The sequence below is a fragment of the Natrix helvetica genome (assembly GCF_964273705.1).
Source record: "Natrix helvetica genome assembly, chromosome: 3".
Taxonomy (NCBI): Eukaryota; Metazoa; Chordata; class Lepidosauria; order Squamata; family Natricidae; genus Natrix; species Natrix helvetica.
The window spans coordinates 126,209,889-126,234,892 of record NC_138549.1 but is presented as its reverse complement, the minus strand read 5'-3'; the positions used below and the strand labels follow the sequence as shown (position 1 = coordinate 126,234,892).

Sequence of the window (25,004 nt, the reverse complement as noted above, 5' to 3'; positions counted from 1 at the left end):
CCACCACTGCTGCCACCAAAAGCAGTGGCAATGATTGGTGGCAGTGGCAATGATTGGTGGCAGTGGTGATAGGTGGCAGCAATCCCCGCCCACCTAGAACAGCTGATCAGCAGTATTCCAGGAGGCCGATCCAACCGCCAATTAGTTGCTCATCAGCAAACGCTCCAGTGTTCCCTGGCAGTGGCAGCTCAGCTCAGTTGACCAGTGGTGGGCGCAATGGAGCGGAGCCCTAACAAGCCACGTGCTGGGGTTGTAATAATGTGCTGAAGCTGACCAGGCTGCTTACTGTTTGCTGCAAGGACACTAGTCAGATCAGTGGTGGGTTCCTCCTGATTCAGCTTAACCGGTAGTGGTTTGGCAGACTGGGTCGCCGGAACCGACAGTGACCCAGGCCTGCCATGCCTCCGAATCCGGCTGGCGTCTCCGGCCGGCGTCATCAGTGGCACCATCTTGTTTTTTGGTTCTGCACATGCGCAGAACAATTTTCATTGCACAAATTTATTTTTCCATTTTTTAAAGTTGTGCATATGCACAGACCTATTTATGTGCAAATATGCACGTGCACGGAGCCGAACCAGCAGTAAGGCCGGCAGCAACCCACTCCTGAGCCAGATGAATACTGGATGGATACTGGGAAGCAGAGACAGATTTTCTCCCCTTGTTTTCCTCCTCTAAAGCTAATGTGCGACTTATGGTTTGGTGCATCTTATAATGTGAAAAATACAGAATATTGTGAGTATTGTGAAAAATAAGCAAACATTGCAATGTAACGGAAACAGCAGGAAGGTGGATATTGGAGTGCAGTGGTGGTGAAGTGGTGTGAGTTATAGTAATCTGGTTCTTCTGATTATTTTAAGGGAAAATACCACACTGAATATTCTGTACTGGAATATTAAACTAAATGGAATAATGACTTCAATCATCATTGAAAGAGTTTTGAAGATTTTCTACAATGCAGTACACGATTCCAATAGAGCAGGAGATTACCCTGATGGCTTGGAACAACCAACCCAATATTTCCCTAATAAAGATGGCTTGCTGTAACAGAAACAATTGTGGTTCTCCACAAATCTTACCTGGTAGCTGGCATTAAGTGCTCCATAACTAAGGCCAGAAATCATGTTTTTCACTAAAGTTGGACTCCTGTAAGCAAAAGATGCAGCTTTTAACATTCCTATTAAAAAACAAGAGTAAGATAACAGAGCTCTCTTGGAAAGAACACATTGTTCATCTCCCTCATTGTTTAGTCTTTCCTAATTCCCATAATTTACAACTCCCATAATACAAAACCAGCATTTTAAGGAGTATTGGGATATTCCTAGCCTTGCCTTATAATGCAGCTATTTTCTCTCAGTATTTTCTAAGTCCTGCTATAGTGTGTCTTGTTTTATTTTACATGTTTCCAGACCATTCAGGAAGGATTCTTGGAAAGAGAGGGGGATAAGTAGGTGAAGGTAATTTCTCCCTACTCCTTGCAACATAGACATTATCACTATGGGAATAATTCTGGACATTACTTTAAAAAAAAAAAAAAACTATTCACCCTGTGTTATGGTTGATGTTTCTCAGCTACTTGTAACACCTAAGGATGTTTCATACTACTGTATATATACAATACCTTGGTGGTAGAAGGCAGGTAACAGGTATGTAGGTGTCCAGTCTTTCACAGAATAATAATAGAATGTTTGTGGTAAGATTGAGTTCTTACTAAAATTATGGCATTCTGGCCAAAATGTCAAAGTTGGCTGACACTTACCATTATTAGGGAATTTTGTATGTGGTAAAACTGTGACTATGTCTAATAACCTTCTCTATTTTACCCCACACACACACACCCGCAAAAAAACCCGCATTGACTCTTGATTAATCAAAGCCATGATAGACACTGGAGATCAGTATCTGTGAGTCCACCTGTTGTTGATCAGTATATATAGGAAACTGAAAGACTGTTGAAATGCAAAATGTTTCTGCATTTATCTTTTATACTGTACATGTAAAGCTCTAATAAAAATTACACCCATACACAAACATACATATGAAATATAGTGAATGGTAGTGGTGTAAATTGGTGTAGATTTAGCTGTTAGCTGTGATATAAAATAGTAATCGTATAATAATTAAGCAGAAAGCTACCATTGAAAGACAAATGTTACTTTGTTTCTGAATCTTAGATAGTTGGATTAATTTTTTTTAATTATTAGAGATTTTCAAAGTGATTTAATATAAAGTTAAAATATTTCTCTTATCTAGATTATTTATATTAGCTCAGTTTTTATGTATAAATATACCTCTAAACATAACTAATGGCAAAACAAAAAATGGTTTATCATTATTTAACAATATTTTGTTCACAATAACGGGAAGTTATTGGGATGCCACGAGTGGTTCTTTCTTATTTATGGAATACCATTAGCACCTTATAGTTATTATCTGATATCTGCCCTTTGTATTTGTTCATTCTGCCGAAAGGCTTCTATGTATTTTTACCAGAGCTACTACATGCTGAGGTGATGTTTGCAGCACAATTCTATACATTCAAGAAGGGAAGTATACAATTATTTTGATCATGTAAACTTACATAGATTAATAGCATGGCTATAGCAATAACATTGGTATCAATGCAAATTGAATGTACCAGATACATTCTTTTTTTCATTTCCACCTTATCTTCCTTTGATTGTTTTTTATTTGACTAAACTCCTCTTCTTTGATTCTTGTATAAAGTATCTTTATGACATTCCCAAGGGAACTGTCATAAACTGAGGCAAGGCAATCGCTGAAATATTTAGTGAGAAGGGTCTGATGTCAATAGGGGATATTTACATTTACACACATTTATACAGGGACGTGCGGTCAGGGGAGGCAGGGGAGGCAGAGCCTCACCTCTCTTCATGAATTAATAGTATATAATATTATATACTCTCTCTCTCTCTCTCTCTCTCTCTCTCTCTCTCTCTCTATATATATATATATATATATATATATATATATATATATATATATATATATATATATATATATATATATATATATATATATATATATATATATATATATATATATTTATAATATTATAATTAATTAATTATTAATTAATATTATAATATTATATACATCTGTCCGGGCACGCCCGGAAGCTGCGGAGGCAGAAATGTTGTCGGCGCTCCCGGATGACGAAGGCACGAAAGCGACTGGGTTCCCCAGTCACTTTCGTGCCTTTGTCATCCGGGAGCGCCGACAACATTTCTGCCTCCGCCCTCCGCAGCTCCCGGGCGCGCCCGGATGGAGGTAGCCAGAATGGCGCCAAGGCAGTCCGGCGGGCGAGCGACCGAGGATCAGGCTGCCTCGCTCGCTCTTTTGTCCGCCCGGACCGCTTCGGTGGAGCTGTGGCTACATCCGTCCGGCCGCGCCCGGGAGCTACGGAGGGTGGAGGCAGAAATGTTGTCGGCGCTCCTGGATGGTGAAGGCACGAAAGCGACTGGGGAACGACGAGAACCTTCCTGCCTCTGCTGGATTTCGCGCGCTCCTCGCGACTGCAGAGGCAGGAAAGTTCTTGTCGTTCCCCAGTTGCTTTCGAGGACTGCGGAGTGCGAACTGGCGGAGCACGCTCAGGAAGGTGGGGAATGGGATCACGTGTGCTGGAGGCTGAGGCAGCCTGAGCCTCCAGCACACATGGTTCCATTCCCCGCCTTCCTGATGATGTCACCAGCCTCACCAGCCATAAACCTCACCGCACGTCACTGCATTTATATACACATGGAGTATGAAAGTGAACAGACACCCAAATGATTATAAAATCATTGAATAGTGTGCTGTGCTTCAGTTCACTCTAAAAGGCTGGCATGTCAACATAAGCATTAGTTATTAAAGCAAAAGTTAAAATATGTTCTAAAAAGCCTAAATGCATAATGAAGTCCATCAGGGACGCAATAATCATACAAGCCTCTCAGTTACCTCTTTTCCTGGGTCATTTGATGGGAATTATATTGGGGTTATTTCAAAAATATACTACTAGCTTATGTATATACAGCTTATAATATATCACTGGTGACCATAAGCCTAAATATTTTTTAGAAGCATTCATGAAGGCTATGAATGACTAATAGTTATGTCAGATATATATTGGTGTGAGATCTAATGCTCCTATTCCAGAGTTTCCATGAACTTCCTACCTGCATGTAGTCTGGATTTTGCATACTCCTAACTATTCTCATACCTCAGCAGATGGCATCATTGGCTTGTCTGTGTTCAGAAACTAAGCAGAGTAAATCTGAAATCACCTGGAATCACTGGAAAATAACATGAGTAGGGGCCAGTTTCAGGACCAAATGTCAGAAACTACTTGTGTTTTGTATGTTGTGTTTATTTACTCACCAAGTGTTATACTCAAGGCCACCTTTACTTTTTCAAAATTGTTCTCAGATTGAACCATAACACTCCTCTTCCCAAAGAAGCTACCCCACAAGCTACCAGACATACCCGGTCATCTTTGGTGGCCTCCTCTTTTGGTACTCATGTTCATCTACTGTCCACACTGCTCCCTTGACATTTTCCACACGCACAAAGCACTTATGCAGGCTCAGGTTGTGGCGTACAGCATTCTACAAGCAGGGTAGAGAGAAAAACAGAATATTGCCAAAGTAGAGGGAGATCTTCCATTTAATAGTACCCCTCCAATAAAAATTTCCAATCAATTTTTCTGTTAACCAAACATAGCCTCCTACAGAGCTGTCATCAGCAAAATGATATCTATATTCTTAACAACTCTATATAATAAATTCTAAGGAAGAACTGGTTTCAGTTTATCATATGCTGAAAACAACATATAGTAATCATTGTAGCAGATAGGTTTTTGTTGAATTCTCTTTAGTCAATTGTCCTACAATATTGCTCATTTATATCTCTTGATCTGTATGAAATCTTTGCTCCTAAACATTAACAGTCCCAGTTAGTACATGTCATAACACAGACATACTCATGGACTATCCGGAAGAAATTCAATAGTTATGAGATCTGAGTGGCATGAAATAGAATGTCAGTAACAGGAGAAAAAATATGATCACTAGTTACACGAGACACTACTGCAATGAGATCAAGTGGCCCACAGCCACTTGAATAAGACTATTACTTACAGATACAAAAGGAAGGGATTACTGAATGACAATTTCAATCCAGTTTTCCTGAAAGTCGGTGAACTTCATCAAATGGGCAACCACTCTTTCTTAAACTCTAAAAGATCTAGTAATAAAACTTCCATACAACAACCATGTATTTCAATCTAATTTTAATGGATTATTATTGTTGTTTTTTTTATTTCCTTATCAATCAACAATATTCACTGGGTTTTCACAAACCACATATTTCTTTACTATCGGCTAAATTAGGGGAAAAAGAAGGAGAGGAAAAGTAAGCTCAGATATTGCAATGAATTTCTATTGTCATCTTCTTTCTGAAACCCCGAGTTCTCCCCCCTTTTTCACAGCACGTCCCTCTCCTCTTTATTCTCCCATCTTTACATTTCTAAATGTAAAAATAAAGAAAATGCACATACACAGGCAGTGTTGCCCTGAGAGCTACTAGCCCCTTCTCTCCCCCCACACCCCCGCCGCTCCCTGCCATTTGCTACTGCCCCTATTTCATTACCAATTTTAATTTGCCTCTAATTAAATCCTGTGTATTTTTCCGACTCACTTGCTAATCCATGAGGGAGGCAGGAGGCTGGAGTGGAATCTCTCCGAGCTATAATTACAAAGGGCCTAATCACGTTGGGGCTCTGCCTTTGAATAAATTTCCTTGCATTAAGGTTCTCAGATTCTCTGCCTTGCAAATGAGAATGACCCCAATTTCAGGATGTTGGCCTCAGAGGATTTTTTTATTTATTTCCAGCCCTGATTCGTGATGAGAGACTAATTCGTTACGCTAAAACATTAACAGCAATTTAAAAGGTCGAATGGGGGCCGTATAAACAAAAGAGCTGGCCAAGACAACAAGGCAAAAGCGAGAGATGGGAAACAATCCCCCCACCTTAGAAATGTTACAGTTCTTGGAAACTCAATGAATTAAGAGTTTTTCCTCCAATTTTGGACACTGTTTATTTTTCAAGGTCCTCTCTCCACTTAGTTATCCAATTGTAATTATGCAGTTGTTCCTCCTCAATGCCTCTGTTCCCCAAATTTAGAAAGGAAGGCCTTTTTTATTTTTGTTATAAAGGGCATTTTTGTCATAAATGTCTGTAACCACATTAGGTTTGATATTGCTGACACATCACTTGATCAGCAAAGGAATTTAGCAGTAGGGAAAACTTCTTTCTTGGGGCTGAAAAAGACCACAGTGACTGACAAAAGGGTAAGAGCGAGTTCTCATACTGGCATGCCTATGGCAAATTTAAATATATATATATTTATGTGAGATTATAGAAATAATGCAGACAAAGGTGAACCATAGAGTGAGAGTATGATGTATTTTTAATTCATCTATATATCAAAGAAAATCAGAAATCGTTCTTTTTCCTCTTGATTTTTTCCTCTTTTTAAAACCTTTTTTGTTGTCTGTTTGTCTTTTTAAATTTTCTGTTTTTAAAAAAATCAATAAAATTATTTAAAAGAAAGAAATGAAAAGAAAAGAAAAAGCTTGCACTTGACTTTGCTTTGCTACTTCTTGGACCAGGCAACCCAAATTTCAGGCAGCTAAAGAATTTATCAATAGCCTTCAATCATCGCCACTGAACACTTCCAAATTGAAGGGACTCCGTGTCTCCTTGGGGCAGCTGTGCGCAACTTCACAACAGCTTCAGGGAATCTGCAAGGTATCATTGGTTTGTAAAACAGTAATTGCAACCTAATAAAATGGTTTTACTAATTGCTTTGCTGGTGTTAATAGAGAAACCCAAACAGTATTTGTTCTCCTCCACGTTTTTCAATGACATTTAAACTCTTCACTTTCTCTGGCATTGAAGGTGCATGGCTGTAGCGTGAGGTTGTGATAAATACTAAATACTGTTTGATGGATTATCTGTAACCAGAATAGCCCCATCACTGAAGATTACCTGTAATATATATCTCACAGATAGTGGGACAGGGTGCATGTGTGTGTAAGAAAGCAAGAAGTGAGCTGAAGAGGCCAGGAAAAGAATAATGAAAATGATAGGAATTCCATTTCAGATAAGAACTGAATCTGTATCTCAATACAATCACAACACTGAAATCAAAGATACAGTATGTTAGGCACCCTCTGTAAAAATGCGGTTGCCTTATTTGATATCTGATTGGAATACATAGTTGGAAAACAAATGATGCATTTTTTCCTATGACTCACAAGAATGATAATGCATTTGGAAATATACTTTCCATGGGTTCTTCTCAAGGGATGTGATTTTCTTGTTGGGACAGTATCAGAGGTGGCATTCAGCTGGTTCTCTCCGGTTCGGGTGAACCGGTAGTGGTGGCTGCGAGAGGCTCTGCCCATCTGCCCCGATGTAATGTGCGAGCACTGCACATGCCCAGAAGGTGGTGCTCATGTGCAGATGAGGTGCATACATTCACATTCGCGAACCGGTAAGGAAGGGAAGTAAATCCCACCCCTGAACAGTACCCTGGGCACATTTGTTTCCCAACTAGATAACTAGATACGATGATTTAAAAGTGAGTCTTATTCTTCTGTTAATCAGAAGTTCCGATCCAAACCTAGATTTGTTTTAGCATCAGTGTGCTATTTTATTGCTTTTGCACATTTCCCGTAAACAGAAGTGTGATATTATCTTATTTTGTATACCTAGTAAGAAATATAATAGTAACATAATTATTGTGATATATTATTGGTCCCTTTTTGTTCTATGCTATTCTCACATCTTTCTGGTTTTTTTTTTTACAAGAATGTTCCGTTCAAATTTAGAAGCATAATTTTATATCACAATGCCAATCTGATTGCTGACACAGCTTGATTTCTGAAGGATCTTCAACTTTTTAGCATTTTGGAACTTACCCTTTTTTATTTCTCTTTATCTTCCCACCAGTGGGTGGTAGCAGGGTTCTGTCAAGCACATCTTGCTTTTTTTATTTTTTTGCTTCAATTCTGTGACTCCCTGCTCTAGGGAGGCCTTCTTGCCTGATTTTATGCAGCTTTTGTATTTTTACAGAGTATTTGTCTAATATCAGCCTTGGCTGCTCTGTTTGTTTCTTATCTTTGCCTTTTCTAATGATGTTTGCTTTATGCCTCTGGCCCAGCCGGTCTCTCCAGCTCAAATCCCAGCCATTTAGTATCTCCCTCAGCTCCTTACCATGTGTGCTGCTGTTGTCATATCATTGAAAGCCTCCTCACACCTGTCTCTTTATAGGCACTGGGCACTTTACCTCTTGGCACCTGTTTACTTTGCATTTGCCCAGTTTCTATTAAAAGAATACTTCAAAGTGCTATAGAAGGATATCTAAATGTTATCATCATTAAAACATTGAAACACTTTCTTTGTGTCACACGAAATATATACTTGCAGGGAAAAAAATGTCCTGATGTTAAAATCTCTGTTCTACCCATAAGCCCTTTGGGGGGAAAAAAGACATTTTGCTTTAATTCTTCCAATGAAAAAGAAAAGTGTATCTAGAACTTCCTGTGATAACTAAACAGCCATGTTGGAAGGCAACTCACAAAAATAATTTAAAAGGTGTTTTTCACTGGCAGGGGCTTTAAAATTTGTAATAACATTTTTTTTCTAATATAGACAAGATGGCTTATATGTTTGTATCAATACAGAACACAAAGATGGACAACGTTTTATCCACCCCATTTCCTGCAAAGGTATAAACACAAACATTTGGATGTCCATTTTCTATCCTCACCTTACCAGTTCTCAACGGGAGTCTGTGTGACATTTTTTCAGCACTCCCCTACTTACCCCATTTTCTCCAATGGAGCTCTACTTGCAACATGCATAGTATATGATTAGTTTAGTTTAGTAGTTACAATCAAAGTGTTTGTACTTGTAGTTTTTGAACCAAACCATTAGAGGGAGTCGATGATTGGTCAATGATTACACCACTTTCTTTCAACTTTCAGTTCACAGATACCTATTCTGATTAACTATGTGGTTTTTGCTTTAAAGTAAGGAATGAAAATAAAAGTGTCATCTAACCACATCTTGACTCAGATCAGTCAGTATCATAAAAAACAAATATCCCAATAGGGCTTGCTAAAAGGTTGACGCACTTGACCTTAGTACAACAGTCTAAAGCCAATTTTTACATGGCTACACCCAAAGAACAGCAGCCGTAGCATTCATCATATTAGTACATATTATTTATTAATTATTTTGTATGAATTTTAAAACTTACAGAACACAATTTCCCTTTCTCCTTTCCTTCTTGCGTGCTCAGATGCAAAAGGGAAAACATTCTCCCTTTGTTTTGTTTTTAGTTTGTTTTGATAGCGCTCTGCCAGCGAAAACAGAGCGGGCGGGGGGCTGCATGTCCATCCCCCCACACTCCATTTTTGCTGGCAAAGGCACTGTGTGCAGGTCATTTATTATTTCCAGGCCGGCCCCGCTGGCCAGATCTAAGCACCCCTTGGGTCGGATCCGGCCCGCGGGCCTTGAGTTTGACACCCCTGCTGTAGGTGGAATGGGTCTTCCTCCACACTCAGGCCCTCTACTAGAAGCCTGAGAGTTGGAAAATTCTGCGAAGTACCTTAATTGTTCCTAACACTGCACTCTTCTGGACAGGAAGATCTGATGATGTTCCTGGAATCTTTTGGAGTCACTTAGAAGTCACAGCACTGAGTGCTCCTATTACCACTGAGACCACTTTGGCCTTTATTTTCCACATCCTCTCTAATTCCTTCTTCAGGACCTAATACTTCTCCAGGTTTTCATATTTCCTGATGTTGCTATCACTTGATACTACTATATCTATCACTAGTGCTATTTTCACACCACAACTCCATGAGTGAATGAGTGTGTGTGTCAATGGTGGGATTCAATTTTTTTTACTAATGGTTCTGTGGGCGTGGTGTGGTTTGGTGGGCGTGGCAGGAGGAGGATACTGTAGAACAGCGATGGCGAACCTATGGCACGCATGCCACAGGTGGCATGCGGAGCCATTTGTCAGGGCACGCTGAGTTCACTGTTTTTAAAAGCCATTTCTCGCCCTCTCCAGGCTCCAGAGGCTTTATAGGAGCCTGGGGAGGGCAAAAAGACCCTCCCCCACCCCCCGGAGGCTTCTGGGACCGTCCGGAGGCTTCTCTGAAGCCTTCGGAATGCTTAAAACGACCCTCCAAACAAACCGGAAATGACTTCCGGTTTGCTCGGAGAGTTGTTTTAAGCATTCCAAAGGCTTCAGGGGAGCCTCTGGACAGTCCCTGAAGCATTCTGAGCGCTCCAAACGACCCTCCGAGCAAACCGGAAGTCACTTCCGGTTTGCTTGGAGGGTCGTTTTGAGCGCTCAGAAGGCATCAGGGGAGCCTCCGGACGATACCTGAAGCCTCCGGAGGGCCTCCAGGGGGAGGGCAGGGGAGGCTCTTTTCACCCTCTCCAGGCTCCTATAAAGCCCCTGGAGCCTGGGGAGGGTGAAAAAAGCATGTAAAAATGGGGGGAGCACCTGTTGTGCACGCATGCGCACTGGGGGGGATCGTGCATTGCATTATGGGTGTGGCACGCCTGCACACGATCCCCCTGCGCTCCCCCCACTTGTGGCACGCAAGCCAAAAAAGGTTCACCATCGCTGCTGTAGAATCTCCATTCCTACCCTACTCCAGGGGAAGGATACTGCAAAATCCCCATTCCCTCCCTATCTGCTGGTACTCGGGAGGCAGATAATAGATGGGAGTGGGGCCAGTCAGACGTAGTATTTACAGGTTCTCCGAACTACTCAAAATTTCTGCTACCGGTTCTCCAGAACTGGTCAGAACCTGCTGAATACCACCTCTGGTGTGTGCCAACCTTCTCCCAACAACAACTTATGTACAGGCATTCACTTTTTAAAAATTATTTACCCGAGATGCAAGTAATGAATATGAAAATTCAACTCTACAAAAATGAGGAAAATATTCTAGACAGGGAATGAAATGAATTTATTAGTTTTTTATGTTCTTTGTTGGGGAGAGGAGAGATTGTTTTAAGAAAAACTAGTTTGAAAAAGTTAGAGAATGGCAAGTTAGGATAATGGAACTTCATGGCAGTTCCCTTTCCTTGACATCATCTTCCAAACAAAGGGATAACATATCACTATCAAATCAACTAACTTGGAAGGAAGATGCAAAGCTGTACCAAGTTTTCCTCATAAAATGCAGCACACCTCATTTTCAAGTGGCATTCAAATTTTAATACAGAATCACCTATTTCCTCATTAGTAACAGAATGATTTGTAATCTTGGTGACAAGTTCAATGATTGATTTGCACGTTAAACATCTATGAATGGTTAGTAGTAAGAACACATAAAGCTAATTAAAAATAGTAAATAGCCACGTGTGCAACAAAAATAGATATACCGAAGAAATGAAAACTATGAACAGTGGAAAATACACCACACAAAAACAGTATTTCATTGGAACTCACTGTGAGTCAGATACTGAAAGAAAAAAAAGTACACGCATTTGTTTGTGCTAAAATTAACAATTTGAGCCTTTCCTCTTCAAACATTCCTGAAGTGGGAACCAATACCCAGCCACTCAAAACAGGCCAAAGATATGATCCACTCAAAGTCAAGCAACAGGAGAGCAATATAGAGTACCCATTTCCTTTTTCATCTGAAGGGGCCTTTTTAAATAGCAACCCAGAAAATCCCTCAGATGATGCTGTGCATCATCTGAGGAATAGACAATGAGGCAAATTGTACAAGATTGGGGCACAGAGAACCTTAAATGAGACAGGAAACACGACAAGCCACTGTGGAGCTTCTCTCTCCTTTCAGTAAGGAAAGGAAAGGTAACTGTAGAAATGAAGAGAAGGAAATGCAGATCCCTCTTTGCAACTCAAAATTATGAGAGCCACTTTTTTATTTCTATTACTCAGAGGAATGCTTCACCATATTATTCACAGACCTTTGCTTCTTCATCAGTTGTGATGTTTATTTCTGAACAATACATCAGCCAGCTGCACATTTTGTCCAATTACTCAACAGCCTTCCACTTGCCTACTTACTCTAGATCAGTGGTCACCAACTGGTGGTCCGTGAGAAAATGTTGGTGGTCCGCAGAAAAATCATTTGCATTTTTTATATTGTACTAAATATTATTTATCTTTAAAAAATCATATTAGTGGTCCGTGGGATTTAAACTTATGAATTTAGTGGTCCCTGAGATCCAAAAGGTTGGTGACCCCTGCTGTAGATTATTCTAATTCATGACTTTTTATTCCCCTCACCCACCAACCCAGCAATCTTTTGTTAACCCCCCCCCCCAAGCAGCACTTTTTAAAGTCTGAATCTCTATCACCAGCCTTGCTTCTAATTTTCTGTGACTTTACCCTTTCCTTTTTGCATCTCTACAATACTCTCTACTCATATATAGTCCCTAGCCTTCATTTTTAGGGTCTCATAATTAGATGCATTGGCAAATTTCACAATAAAATTTTCAGTGTCCTGAACTTTGCTAGTTTTGTGATTAAAATGAAGATGAAAGTAGATGCTATAATCACTGTGACTCTTTTAAGAACCCACCAAAATTTCCACCATCAAAAAATGGACAAAGAACATTTGTCTTGTCTGTATACAAATTTCTTCTTTGGAACATAAAATCTCATCTACATGGCTTTGTAAATATGTGGGGGTAGGGAATCCCCCTGTTTATGTGTATTTTAGCTTTTATCATCCTTACGTGATTCTAGCTATGAACCATCCCTACCAAATATGTCAGGGAGTTTATTCATTTTTAAGACCAAGGGGAAAAATGAACACAGTTTAAATTACCTCTGTTTCTCTGTAAGTCACACTCACATTCAAATAAAAAAAAAATGAACTGATAATTTAAATACAGTTAGGACCAACAATTAGATTTTTAAAAATCTATCTGAAGCTTATAGATGACAAGCAGACAGGGTATGGTAAATCATATGGATCAGGGTTGTCAAACCTGTGGCCCATGGGCCAGATGCATCATGTGCTGGCCACACCCACATGTGCATCATCTGATGGCCACACCCACGACCGGTTTAGTGAAGGGGAAAACATGACGCATTATCACATGATGCCGCCGTGATAATGCGAGTTTGACACCCCTGATGTGGATCATGAATACTTTTGTGGAACAATTAGATATCACATATTTTAAGAATTTTGTTCATGCTTTTCTAAAAGTATTTACTTTCTATAACTTAATTTTTAAGTAATATAACATAAATCTTAAGTTATATGTATTACAACATAAAGTCCGGATAGGTCAATCTGGATGGCACAATAACTCTACCCCTTTCCTTTTAAGCTTGACAGTTTGTCTGACAACTGAAGTATCAGTATCTTCTTTTGTAGGTTATGGATAAGAGAAAAAAATTAATTTATTCATTAAAGTGTGAAAAGGATCTAAGAGATATACATGTTTGAAGAATATTATTATTTCTATATTCTATATTATGTGCACTGATGTTATTAAGTTGGGTAATTAAATGTCTGCAAGTAAACAACGAAGGTGAGAGAATACTAAGAACTCCATAGTTCAACCCTGAGCTATATACATTCTCTTCTAATTGAATATCTATACTTATCTAATATAGGAATGGACATGTGTTCCTCAAATCTTCTGACCCACAATTCCCAACATTACTCAAAATTGGCTCAGTACTGGTAACTGTTGTGAAGCATCATCATGAGTTTCATAAGCTCCCGCCGCCTGGATAAGTCTTTTTCATAAATTAATAATTCAAACATATTCAGTATGCAACAAGGTTGTTTAAATTCATTTGTCAAGAATTCTGTTGCGGCAATCTTTAATTCACACAGCAACAGCAATTTCAAGCATGGAAAGGTCTACGTAGTTAGGCTTCTACATATTGAGACATCCCTGAAAGACTAAAGTCTGTAGATCAATGTTCAAAGTCTGCCCTGCAGTAGATGTATACATCTTTTATATGGATTTTTGGATGGGATGACAAGGAAAAGTTGGATAGTACTGAAATGAATCAAGTGAAATGATCAAGTTGAATCTTTTTCATGCAGTTCATTCATGAAGGAGGATATATTGCACAAGACATCTTACAGATCTGTATAAAAGAGAAGAACCCCCACAATAGGGAAGCTTGCTTATATTTGGCTGATTCACCTCAAAAGCTAAATGCCTATGGAAAAGCACCTTTGGGATCTAAAAGCTTGTTTGAAATTCAGATGAATTGTAGGTATAGTAAATCATATTTCCATATAGTTATTAAATAATATTGCATGCATGATAAACAGAGGCTTGTTCCCATTTTTAAATCAACATCACTTGGTTCTTTCATTCCTACAATACTTTGAAATTATTTCATTCTACAAAATTGATTTTAAATTTGTTTTAATACCATACTTACACATAGCATAAAAAGCAAATGGCAATAACATCAGAAATAGTACAACACTTTTGCATCTGCCTATATAGCATATAGGAATGCCAGTAAGAATACTCTTAATTCTTGTTAACAGAAACTATAAGCAAAACATAAAAGCACAAGGCTACACACAGTTGATATCATTGCTAAAGACATTACATGCTGCTTGTGAATTTCACAGCGGTTGTATTCCCTGAAGCACTTTCATATCTGGTGTTTTCAGAACATGATTATAGCATAACATAAGCTATTACAGCTGAAATTTGTTGTATTGTAAATAATTACATAGTAGGAAAAATTCTTCCTCTGGCAGGTGAATTGACTAGGTGTCAGCTAATAATTGTTTTCTAGACTCCAACAACCAAGATTATATAATTATTGAACAAGCAGAAATGAAAATTCTTTAAGGCCTCTATATTATACTTGAATAGGTTAGCCATCTGCCACCATCTATGATAAAACTCCGTGATGTGGTCACTCCCATTAGAGCTTTCAGCAATTTGTTATATGAGCCCAATATTGTACAATGCTTATGTTAACCACAGGAATAACATAAGAGTTCCTTTTCTCAAATAAAGAAAAAGGGAGAGAAACTATAGATGCAGGTGACTAGTAAGATCCAGGGCTTTCAGAGAAGTTGAACTCCCCGTGTAATTACCGGTAAATGAGAAGTCTTTCTACCAGGACAGGCCTGCAAAAACTAAAGCCAGCCAGCCAATTGCAACAGTAAGTGCAACTCCTTTCTCTGACATACCACAAATTCATTTATTTTTTCGCCACTCCCAAATCAGAAACATACAAGGGAACATACAAGCAGTATTTTCCCAACCCTCTGCCAACAGAAAATGTGCAGCTTTTCTACATGTTTTTCAGATATATGCATTGTATTCTTAAGATGTCTTATAGCAAATAATTTGGAATGCTCTAAAATATAAATGTGTATCACAAATATTAATATGCCTATGAGCTTTACATTCCAGTGACACATGAAGTTTAATAAAGTTTTAAAAACTCTTGAGCCAAACTGGATTTTGATTACATGCATGGATATAACTGCAGTGTTTTTGGCCACAACATGGACGTGATTTGCTATTGCTTACCTCTGAGATAGTTTTGAACTTCTCAGCCTGGCTTAAAGCCCTGGTGTTTTTTCTGGTGGTCTACTGTTTTGAGTATTAATTCCCACCTTGCTTAGTTTCTCTGCCCAGATGAGATGCTGCATCCGCTCATCTGAAAATCTAGGTTTGTTACCAAAGGCCTTTGCTGAACTGCTGTAAAGGGGAAGCTTTACATGTATTCGTTGAGGAGCAGGAGGACAGAGACACTGCACATGGGGACTGAAGAAAGAAAGATGGGTCACAGACATAGGGACAAAGGTATACTGTTGTGAAGGGAAGCAAGAAAAATGAGCTGCAAATTGAACTGTCCGGAGGCAGTTCAATCTGTATGTGTTACAGATCTCATATTTGTATCTGAGATCCATGTTTAATGCATGGTTTGGGTGTGTGTTAAGGGGTAGAGACAAAAAATGGGCTAGTGAACTTGAATGCACAGTTAAAACTGTGTAATTGAATAAAGATATATGAAAATAATGGAGGACCTGGATAGAGGAACTTGCCATGCTTTTGATTGGGTATCTTCACGTCACAAAGAATGGAAGGAAATAGGATTGGGAAGGTGAAAGACTGTTCTTTTATATGCGGGCAGAATATCTTTCTTTTACATGATAACTTGTCACGGCCAGCTCTCCACAGCCAACTCAACACAGCCAATTTGCCACGGCCAACTCAACATGGCCAACATGCTTGGTCAACTCATCAGGGGACAACTCTCCATGGACAATTCAACATTTCAATTTAATTATTTAAAATAATTTTAAAGTTATTTTAATTTGTATCATTCACATTTCAATTTGTTGCTTCTTTTGCATACTTTATTTAACCATTTTATTCCACAATTTCTTTGATATTAGTGTAACTCTTACCCCGTAATGAGTTGCCCTGCAGCGAGTTGGTCATGACAAGTTGCTGTAGATCCAATTTACAGGTCGTCCTTGATTTAAAACTTTAGTGACCAAAGTTACGGCACTAAAAAAGTGTCATAAAGCATCCCCAGTGTCATTTGATCAAAATTCAGATGTTTGGCAACTGGCATGTATTTATGACAGTTACAGAGTGCTGGGTCACATTTTGCAACCTTCTGACAAGCAAATAAATAGGGGAGCCAGATTCACTTAGCAACTGTTACTAATTTAAAAACTGCATTGATTCAATTAACAACTCTGGCAATAAAGGTTATGAATTGGAGCAGAATTCATTTAACAGTCTCTTTTAACAACAATTTTGGGGTTCAATTGTGGTTGTGAGGACTATCTATATAGAAAATCTATTACAATGACTATGTAACTTGTCTAAAACATGTTCCACACAGTGAGTAATCAGCAATTTGAATGTTATGTGTGCTCCTGGAATAAAATGACTCAAAACGCACACCAAAGATAGAGACAAAAACCAACAATATGGGAATGCTGATATTATGTTTAGAAGTTTATGTAAAGATTTTCTGTTAGTTACAGTCCTATATTTGGAAGTTTCATATTTAATCTTTAAAAAATCATGCATAAATCTTAGAATCATACATACATTCATGAGAAGGAAAGAAGATAGGACATGACTTCTTCCTTTCTTTTCTGAAACCTTACAATTCATCTTCTGAAAAGAAAAACTGTTCACAAACATTCCACACCATAAACAAAAAGAATGCTTCAAGCAGCAAGTTTGACCAGTAATTTTTAACTAGTAGAAACAAAATTGCTTTCCCCTGGAAACAAGAAGTATCTTAAGAAGAGGTTATATTCTGCCTGCCCTCTGAAATCTCATAACGGGTTATTTCATGGATCCTCTCAAAGCATGAGTTGGACTAGAGGGCAGCTGCCTTCTCCAACAAACTTCACTGTGGCAAGTTCAGATTTCCATGGTCCCTGTTGGATTGATCCAAATCAACTCACTTCCCACAAGAGCTTAATGCCATGACCTCCTTTTCATTCTCAGAGTAATTTGCTGCTCTCAGACTTGTGTTTGCTTAACAAGCAGCAAGTTCTGCTTGCCCGTTATCAAAGTCTGACGGCTACACAATAACTCTGGCTTCCCGTCTAAGGGAGTGATTGTATCGGGGGCCGAGTGTGACACTGGCAGAATTATGTCATGTCTGGAGGATGGAATCTTATCGGGGCTTTGTCTGAAAGGCAAAGATGCCCAGCTGCAGGAACATGACACCCCTCCTCTGCTCTGGAGACAACCCTCTGCTTTTCTTTTTTTCTCCCTCCCTCCCCCATTTTTGCATCCCAAAGAGAACTAGTCTCTTCTATTTCCAGATATCACTGAAGCAAGGAAGGGCAAATAGATTCAGAGACAGAGGTTATTAACAGGTCAAAAATACAAATTAAAAATGGAAATTGAGTACTATTTCACATGAAGAAAAATACAGACACACAGACAGACACGCACACAATTTTCATATTTTAACGTATATACAGTACAGTTTTACTAAAATATTAATCAGAAAAAACAAACCCGCAAAGAGAGCATTTTGGATTTTATAATATAAACAAACCTTGGTGCCTAATATTTTTAAACTGTCACTTTTCTAGATACAATTGGCTTGATTTAGGGGAAACACACACACACACACACAAACACACACACACACACAGACACAAACTTGGTCCACTTAGTGTACTATTCCCTATAATCTGCAATGATGGACCACCGTTCTTCTATGTGAATTCTTGTTCTCTATGATTGAGCTATGGACATCTTCCATTGCTCTCCACACAAAATTTGCAGATTCTGTCTTTGTTCTGATAGTTCTTTAATTCCCAAGAGGTACTACAAAGGTGAAATTGAGACATGACTAAAAATGATTATAGCCAGACTCAAATCCTCTGCTGTCATCAAAGATATAGGGTGATATAAGTATATACCATATTTTTCGGATATAAGACGCACCTCCCCCCCCAAAGGTGACATGCTGGGTGCGTCTTATACACTGAATGCAGCATTTTTGGCCTCCCCAAACCCCGCCCCCTTTGCAAAAATGGACATGCAGAAGGTTTGGGAGGCCTGCAGTGTGCTTCTGGGGGCTGGGGAGGGCAAAAACAAGCAAAAAATGGGCTGTTTTTGCTTGTTTTTGCCCCCCCGCAGCCCCTAGGAGCACTCTAAGAGCCTCCCAAAGCTCTTCCTCCCCCCCCTTTTTTTTTTTGCAAAAAATGAGGTGTGCAGAGAGTTTGGGAGGCCTGCAGAGTGCAAAAACATTTTTTTAAAATTACCTCTTCAAAACTATGGTGCGTCTTATACTCCGGTGTGTCTTATAGTCTGAAAAATATGGTAAGTACTGTAACAGTAACTTCCTCTTTTTTATTTTACAATTGGAGGACAAGATATACCAAGTGATCAGATCTTAATTAGAACCTCAAGAGTATGTTCAGGATAAAAGCCTGGATACTGAAAACTATTATGAGACTAACTTGCATTGTAAAGTCTAACTTCTCTCCTGGGATTGAAAGCTAAATTTGAGTATTGCATATTTCTCTCTTGTGAACACACACACACACACACACAGACAGACACACACACACACAAACTATCCTATTAGGATGCCATCTGTATTATGGTAAGTACTCCTTGTTATCTGGGAAACTAACCTGAATGATAGTTAGGTTGACTGAAACATCTATTTGCCACATGCAGTGAGATACCAACCCCCCCAGGTTATCATTAACCTTATTTTCTATTTCTAGTATCTTGAACTTCCCTTCTGCTTTTCTTGTACTGAAGCCACATGCAGGCAGCTGCAGACCTATTTCTGCAGGCTTATAATGGAACAGACTAGTCACATGCTGTTGTTACCAACCCACACATCGTTATCCCCACCTCAGAAGCTAAAACACATTGTTCTGAGGGATGGAACCTAATGCTCTAATCTTGTTTAATCATCCATGCATTTTTGACACATTTTATGTTAAATAATCTGTTTATTGTGCTGAGGAACTATACATTCTCATCAAGAGAAACTATAGCCCACAGCTCATAAAGGAAGCCATAGAGGCAGAGGAATATCTTGTGCTCAAGAAGGTGGAATTCATCGGTCCCGACAGTCTCACAGCCCCTTCATCCTAACTGGAAGCAACATAATAATGGATACAAAATGACTCAGATATCTATTTTCTCCACTTTGGGTAATGGCTAAAGAACAGATCACCTTACTTGTGGAAGATGTGGAATACGCCATATATTTTACTGAAGGAGAGATAATAGTTTTGTCTTCCACACATATTATAGTAGAAGCAAAAAAAGAAAAGAAAAGGATTCACAAGTCACTGAAATATCATTTTACTCATTTCACTGGATCATGTCAAGTCACCTCAAATACCCAAGTACATTATATAGCACAATATATTCTTTACAATCTTCCTCTTTGCCTTCACATATTAAGATTTTCAAGGCAGACGTTGTGGAACATGGAATGAGATAAGGAAACTCAACCATGATGCTACTAAATCATAGAATGAATATATTGACATGCAATTGTGTATAACTCTTGTAAAATTCTAAATACCATGCCCACCTTCAGAACACAAATAAAATATAACCCAGTTAAGCCATAAACACATTGTTTTTCTAACAATAACTTCAAATTCAGTCCTGTATGTCTTCTACATTTAGAACATGTACGCATGCATGGACAGACACACACATACAACCAACACACAATTCCATTTTGTGGTGAGCAACATTAGACAGAGCATAGAAAAGGAGTCAGAAATATAAGCCAAATAAATTAAAGTGGGAAATATTCAATTAAATTTAATATACACTAATATCATCACTAGTTATTTATTAAATGTATATGCCACCAATCTCATTATCCAAACTGACTCTGGACACTGTACTTCTTCATACTCTCTTTGCAAACCTTATCTTCACCATGGCCACATAGTGCTTCACGTAGAGAGAGTTCTCAACTTACGACCACAATTGAGCCCAAAAATTCTGTTGCTAAGTGGGACATTTGTTAAGTGAGTTCTACAACCTTTCTTGCCACACTTGTTAAGTGAATCACTGCAGTTGTTCAGTTAGTAGCAAAGTTGTTAAGTGAATCTGATTTCCCCATTGACTTTGCTTGGTCAGAAGGTCGCAAAAGGAGATCAGGTGACCCCAGGACACTGCAAATATGAGTCAGTTGCCAAGCGTTTGACCTGAACATTGGGATGATACAATGGTCATAAGTGTGAAAAATGGTCATAAGTGCCTTTTTCACTGCTGTTGGAACTTTGGTCACTAAATGAACTGTTGTAAGACTATCTGTATTGTCTTTTCATTTCATCTCTGTTTACAAATTAAAGTTGAGGAATTGATCAACATTACCCAACAATATCTAAACTTCTAAATCTTTCCACTTTTCCTTCATATATTTGTATTGCAATGTACTTCTCATTCATTCATTCCATATGATCAAATCACCTCAAAATCTCTTTTGCATACTGGTCATTTAATTTTCCTATTTCTATACATCCATTTCTTATTAATTCCCATCTCTTCTGGTTTTAACCACCACATACACTTCTTAAATAAATCTATCCTCATTGTCTTCGACTCTTGAGTATCAAGTAATATGTTTATCTCTTAATACCATAAAATACAATCAATACAAGTAAGTAGAAAAACACTTACTTATAATTTCATTTCTTTCCATAAACATATTTTTTCATCACACACTACATACTGCCCACATGTATACCATTAGTATTTCTTCTTTTTTCTGAGTGCATCCATTTCTCCATATTTATTAATCATTGTTTAATAGAGTTCCATATTTTTTAAAAAAACTGATATTGTTGTAAATAATATTAAATATGTCGCAAGGCTATATTTAAATCCTAGGTTAAATGTTACCTTCCATGTAGCTGTATTTCTCCTGAAGTAGGCAAACATCCGTGTGAACCAATTGTAGATTTCATTCAATGTTAGCTGCCTGTCAGGTGTCTCAAGGATAGCCTACATTTAGACATGAGAAAAAGTCACTCTCTGATATAATACTCAGTATTTCGCATCACTATTCCTGGGTCAACCACTATTAAAAATATCAAAAGGTACTGACATTACTACGGTATGTTTACAAAACTTTCAACCACTTGTTAAAAATGCTGAACCTAGGATGAGTTAATATATATTGATTTTTTCTACACTTAATGATTAGAAAATGAAGTGGAAATTAGTGTGAGCAAAGTAGCCATATAGATCCAATATTATTGAGTTTTCCCATGGAATGATGTTACCCAGAAACCACAGGTTTTTAGTGAATTGAATTTATGACTCAACAAAAGCTATATGACAAAGCTTTGAGAGTAACACATTTGTGAACCAATCAGTTGATATTGAAAAATGTAGAAGTATCTAGGAATGACATACTGTAACATCATTACTTATCATTACTTATTCCAAGACAAAGCAGTAGAAGCCAGTAAAGGTATGTATTATGGATACAACAATATGTCACATAAGGAAGTAGATCTAATCTATGTAGATCAGGAGCAGCGGTGCTGAGGGAATACAGGTTTTAGATAGTTGCATTCAGCAGAAGATTCCCTTATGCAAATACAAAAATATTCTGTTCTACATAGAGTACTGTAGGCTTAACTGCTCAGAACAAGATCTGCTAAATAGTAAGTACAAAATTACTGCTAATTATTATTCCCAAAGTACAAAAATGGAGCAGACTAAGCAAGGCAGGTACAGTAATCATGTCTACAAGCTGAGAATTGCACTATACAGACAAATACAGGTTGTGGATATATACTCAAACGTTATTCAAAAACTGGTCATGATTCTTATGCCCTTGCTTCTAATTATATAGCAAAAGAAGAGCACCCTAAAATGGTCCCTTCTTTTTTCATTTCATTTTTATTATGCGTCTCAGGATTTAGCAAAGTCAAGAGAGAAAAGATAACAGGTTGGCTTTCACGATTACTAACTCAGATCAGACAATACTTCAGGCATTTGGCGCAATCAGTTTTAGATGATGGTTCAGTTAAAATGGAACATAATCAAAATTTGCAGGACTGGGATTATGATGGAGACAGTAAATTTGTATCAGCTGTTAACTCAGCAGTGTGGGGAATTTTGAAAGTGTCGTTTGATCTAACCTAATATTTTTACATATGTCACTACCTGCACCAAGGGGAAAAATTAGCATATATATATATATATATATATATATATATATATATATATATATATATATATATATATATATATATATATATATATATATATATATATATATATATATATATATATATATATATATATATATATATATATATATATATATATATATATATATATATATGTATGTGCTGGTTTTGTTGTATTCGGGTCTTTTCCCGTGTAAGGTTGAGATTGACCCGAATACAACAAAACCAGCATACCTACACCCGTGAAAATCTACGAAAACAAATATTATATATATATATATATATATATATATATATATATATATATATATATATATATATATATATATATATATATATATATATATATATATATATATATATATATATATATACACATACACACAAACACACACACACACACACACACACACACACACACACACACACATTTTTTTAAAGTAAAAGTAAAATAAAAATAAAAAAACTAAACAAAAAGGAATAGTCTAGTCAAGGAGTAGAAGACAGAATAGAGAAATAAATGTAAATTGAACTTTTTTGATCTGCTATAGAAGGTTGCAGTTCATACAGGACAGTATGACCCAAAGAAACTATATCTGCTCTGCCAAAAATTAAGACTGGAAGGAGACATCAGTAGTTATGAACCACTAACATGAATATATAGGAACTCTATAGTCTTACATAAGTCTATAGAGGGCCCGTTTTTGTAAAAAAAAAAAAAAGGACATGCATAGCCTTTAAGAGGCTTATAGAGTGTTTTGGGGGGCCAAGGGGGCAAAAACAAGCAAAAAACCACCTCATTTTTTGCTCATTTATGCCCTCCCCCCCAGCCCCCAGGAGCACTCTGGAAGCCTCCTAAAGGCTATGCATGGCCATTTTTGTAAAAGTTCCTTCCCTACCCTTATTCAGGGGCTATTAACCTGACTATATAAAGCAGTGCATTAAGAAGCACTAAGGTCAGAACTGCCACGAGCTGTCTGATTAGAGCAGGATACAACTATAATTATAAATAATTAAAGAGCAATAAAAACTAGAAATACAACCCTTATGTCTTTGTCTCTAGGTTTCTCTTCACACAAAACAGACAAAAGAAAAAAAAAGAATATGTATCTCATTTACCAGCAATTCTAGAATGCTTAGTGAAAGGCACAAACAAAGGCTTAAGACCACAGATAATTTTGCTCTCAAGATGTAAATCGGCAGTTAAAATTGCAGCTTAACCAAACTGCGTTCCCCAGAGTTAGGACAGAAGGCAAAAATCTTACAGTATGTTACTGGCACGTTAGAAACACGTGCCACAATTAACAATTGAGTATAAGTGCCAGCATTTTGTAAGGATTGCTGCCTTTTTCAGATATCATTGTATTTATTTGCATTCTTACAAAATAAAGAGGTTTTTTTTACCTGTCTGATAAGTGAGGCGTATGTGAAGGGAGGGCGGACATCTGCATTTTTGTAAAATTCATGATTCTGTGCAAGTTCTAGGCAGAAGAAAGTAAGTTATAAAGAACAGCAAAAGATATTTCAAAGGATCAATCTCAGCACAATATCTGATGTAACTGGAACTTCTTCTCAACTATCTTACCTGAGGAAATTGGTGTGCAGAACTTCTCTGAGTTTCTCCTGCGGATAGGACCTACATTGTGTAAAGTGGAGGAGCTGATAACAGAAGGACCCTGTCGCAATGGAGTAATGGGTGCAGTTGCAGAGGTGGGGGGATGAGGTAATCCATCAGGAAAGGTATCAGAAGTGCTTTTGGACATTGTAGCGCTGGAAACCAGATTCAGCTGCTCAAAGAGGATTAAAAGAAGACTATGATTAGAAGTAGTCCAGAAGTGAGTGGGTAAATAATATTTGTTAAGATGAAGCAGGTGGTGAGCTTTATTTATCAATAAAGATAACTATAACAGTGAAAGTAAATATATTCCAATGAGGCCTCATTCACTGACAATTGGTTGAGACAGATTTCAAGATATCAGAACCACTGTATTTAAAAGTATATTGGACCAAGTCATGGCATGTTGATTCTTGAAAACCTTTACCAACTGTAGTTATAACAAAGTATGTTGTTTGGTATAGAAAAAAAATATTACCACCTAAAAATATACTTCCAATTAAAACAAAAACAAATCCTTACTATTTTTTTTGTATAGACAGATTTTTAAGAGGAATAATTTTCAGTGATGATTACCCAACTCTATCACCTCAAAGTTCAGCATTATTAAATCTGTACCACAACTGGCGCTAAAGTT

General features: G+C 37.8%; 1 protein-coding gene across 8 annotated transcripts in view; it reads right to left on the bottom strand.

Moving 5' to 3' along the window:
- The window catches only part of FOXP4 (forkhead box P4), a 181,260-nt gene that overhangs the window by 8,494 nt on the left and 147,762 nt on the right, over positions 1–25,004 (bottom strand). For all 8 annotated transcript variants that reach the window (XM_081949066.1, XM_081949061.1, XM_081949065.1 and 5 more), the window contains 5 exons: positions 24,338–24,539; positions 24,157–24,233; positions 21,452–21,553; positions 4,480–4,601; positions 1,077–1,143 (listed from right to left, as the gene is read on the bottom strand). In XM_081949066.1, coding sequence (XP_081805192.1) covers positions 1,077–1,143; positions 4,480–4,601; positions 21,452–21,553; positions 24,157–24,233; positions 24,338–24,539 — 570 coding nt within the window. The remainder of the gene's footprint in view (positions 1–1,076; positions 1,144–4,479; positions 4,602–21,451; positions 21,554–24,156; positions 24,234–24,337; positions 24,540–25,004) is intronic.